At 43.0% G+C, this 3,049-nt stretch overlaps 1 protein-coding gene across 1 annotated transcript in view; it reads left to right on the top strand.

Annotated features, from left to right (window-relative positions):
- LOC107102792 (atrial natriuretic peptide-converting enzyme-like) overlaps nt 1-3,049 on the top strand; it is a 23,171-nt gene that overhangs the window by 18,120 nt on the left and 2,002 nt on the right. Inside the window, exons 20-21 of the mRNA XM_015402224.1 lie at nt 1,136-1,298; nt 1,371-1,479. Coding sequence (XP_015257710.1) covers nt 1,136-1,298; nt 1,371-1,479 — 272 coding nt within the window. The remainder of the gene's footprint in view (nt 1-1,135; nt 1,299-1,370; nt 1,480-3,049) is intronic.

The following is a 3,049-nucleotide window of genomic DNA, read 5'->3' on the forward strand; positions in this document are numbered from 1 at the left end:
AATGAAAATATAGCAGCATGGTCAATTAGAATTTTTGAAAAAAAGCTTTGACTTCTTACCTTTGAAACCATCCTGAGACCGTATCATCAATCCAATCCTAGACTGTTTTGTTGTTTGGTTAATTGATTTATTTCATCCATGAAAACAAAACAATTCTCTAAGAAACTGTTTTCCAGAATATTACCCATTTATATAAGAGATCAAAAATATTGGGGGTTAGTCCGGGATCGATGTATATGAATCTGTTTCTATGTAGAAAATGGTGTTTTTTTTTTTTTTTGCTGTAAGAACAAGAAGAACAAACCTTAATGGAAGCAGATTTGTTTCTTTTTTAACTAGAACTCCACTGTCGGGGTTACAGTTCTATAGAAACAGGGTCTCTGATTTTCCTGCTTCTACATAACAGATTGTATCAACAATCAAGTAAACAACAACAACAACAAACAAGTAAAAATCTGTCAGAGCTCAGATTTTTTTCTCTCTAATGATCTCCTTCTGTCTCTGTCCTCCAGTCACGCCTGTCATTCCAGACAAAGAGTTTCGGTCCAGTGCTCCAGAGAAGGTGAACATCTTCGCCCCACTTCTCTAACTCGTATCTCTTTGGTTCCTTTTTGTTCTGACGTTTAAACTTCTGTCTTCCTCAGAGTGCGGTTTGCGTCCAGCACTGGGTCTCCATCCTCACAGGAGGAAACGGATCCTGGGGGGCCGGGTGTCCCGGCGGGGGGCGTGGCCCTGGCAGTGCTCGCTGCAGAGCGGTCAGAGCGGACACGTCTGCGGCTGCGTGCTAATCGGCCGTCGGTGGGCTCTGACTGTGGCCCACTGCTTCGAGGGGTGAGATTTCTGTTTAATTTATTTCTATAGCTCCAACTCACATCATGTGATCTCAGCTCACTTTATAGAGACAGTTCAACCAGATCATACAGTCAGAGTGGCTCAAAGTTTTATATCTAAGAAAAAACAGCTGAATGATGAAAAGGGGTCCCTATGTCCTCTAGCAGTCTAAGCTTATAGCAGCAGAACTATAGAGATAGATCAGGATAACCTGAGTATTTTGGATGAGATATAAGAAACGTAGAGCTCTTTCTGTAGCTGCAGACCTGGACTGTGACCAGACTCACTCTGAACTGGTTTCCAGGAGGGAGAACGCTGAGCTGTGGAAGGTGGTGCTGGGCCTGACTAACCTGGACCATCCGGGATCTCACAGTCAGAGCCGCAGCGTCCGCTCCATCATCGTTCACCCGCGCTACAACAGGGCGGTGGTGGACTACGACATCAGCGTGGTGCAGCTGGACTCTGAGGTCAGAGCGTCACACAGCCAGCCGCCATTCTCAGCAGAGGGCGGGCAGCGCTGACGGCTGTGGTCGTTACAGGTGGAGGAGACGGCCCACGTCAGGCCGGTGTGTCTGCCTCAGCCGGGTCAGCTGCCCTCGCCGGACTCCTACTGTTACATCAGCGGCTGGGGTCACATGGGCAACAGGAGTGAGTAAACACTGCAGACGCAGAGACGTGTCATCATGTCTGAGAGCATGACTCATGGTGGGAGGAGAGGAAAACAAAATCACAGCCATCTTTGCTAGGAACACCTGCTGAAGCAGATCAACCAATCACAGAGCAGAAACCGCATCCTTTCAGAATATCTGCTGATATGTTATTTGGACATTAGTTAAACAGCTTTAGGCTCCAGCTTACAAACAAAATAATATAAGACAGTTTGGCATCATTGAAAGCATATATTTTCATTTATCTTTACAGAAAAAAAAAGAAAAGGTCCTTTAGGTAGAACAAGTGTCCATTTATAAAGAGAAAATAAAAACAGCAGATGTTTCAGATGTGATGGCTTTACATGTTCAATCATCTACTGAGCTCATATCTGCTAACAACTTTATCATCTCTATAAATATGCTTCAATTTCAATGATCAAGCATCGAATAAAGGCTAAAAATGATTAAAAAATGACATTTGTGAATATAAATATAATGATTTCCAGTCTTCTACTTTCTTACCATGAAGAGCAACAACTATTTCCTGCTTCCTCAGAAAGTTTGGGTTCAACATTGAGAATTATAAAGTTTTTCTATGAATATTACTATATTTTTGTTTTAATATATTTCTTCATGTATCAGTTAGCAGGATAACAGCTTAAAGGAGACGGCTGTTGATCTATATCATGATCTATCCAGACTGTCTCTAAAGGGAAACAGGAAGTTTTCCCAAAATAAAAAAAAAACAGATCCAGAAATGTTATCTCGCTGAAAGAATGTTAAAAATAATTTAGTTACTCCTAGAAGTAGAACAAAAACAAACATTCCCAGTGCTGTCAGATACTTTCAACAAGGACTTATCTTCATCAGAAACATGATTTCTAAAGAGTCCTCCTCATTCCTGGCATCAAACGCTTAGAAACAAATAAAGACAGAGATATAAGGGAGGGGCAGCCTAGTGGAGCGAGGAATCTGAGCCCCACCTCCACAGACTCCCACTCTGGGTCCCTGAGCAAGACCCTTAACCCCACACTGCTCCCCGGGCGCCGCACAATGGCAGCCCACTGCTCCCCAAGGGGTAGGGGTTAAATGCAGAGAGGGAATTTCATTGCCCTGTACTTGTGGCAGTGAAATGACAAGAAAACACTGAAAAAAAATATGAAAGTAGATAAAAACTAAACTTAGGTAGCCACTAGAGGGCAGCATTGCACCAGAACACGTGTTTAAAACATCCGGATTTCTGCTAAAAAAGGAAAGATCATCCAGTCAGACGGATTCAAAGTTTTCTAAGGAAAACCAGCTGATTGCATCGACTCATTGACTCTTCAGCAATCCCTCACACTAAGCATGCTTGTAGCGACAGTGGAGAGGAAAAACTCCCTTTGAACAGGAAGAAACTCCTGTTAAAAAACTCCAGTTTTACTCCTGTGTAGCATTATGCTACATTTACACAAAAATCTGCAATTGTTCTGCATATTCTGTGACCCAGCCCAGGGGGGACGCTACATGCATTTCACCGCAGACGTCTTTAGGTTTAGGGATTATTTTTGTGATGTAAGTGGACAGAC

The sequence above is a fragment of the Cyprinodon variegatus genome, unplaced genomic scaffold (assembly GCF_000732505.1).
Source record: "Cyprinodon variegatus isolate N-32 unplaced genomic scaffold, C_variegatus-1.0 Scaffold1321, whole genome shotgun sequence".
Classification (NCBI taxonomy): Eukaryota; Metazoa; Chordata; class Actinopteri; order Cyprinodontiformes; family Cyprinodontidae; genus Cyprinodon; species Cyprinodon variegatus.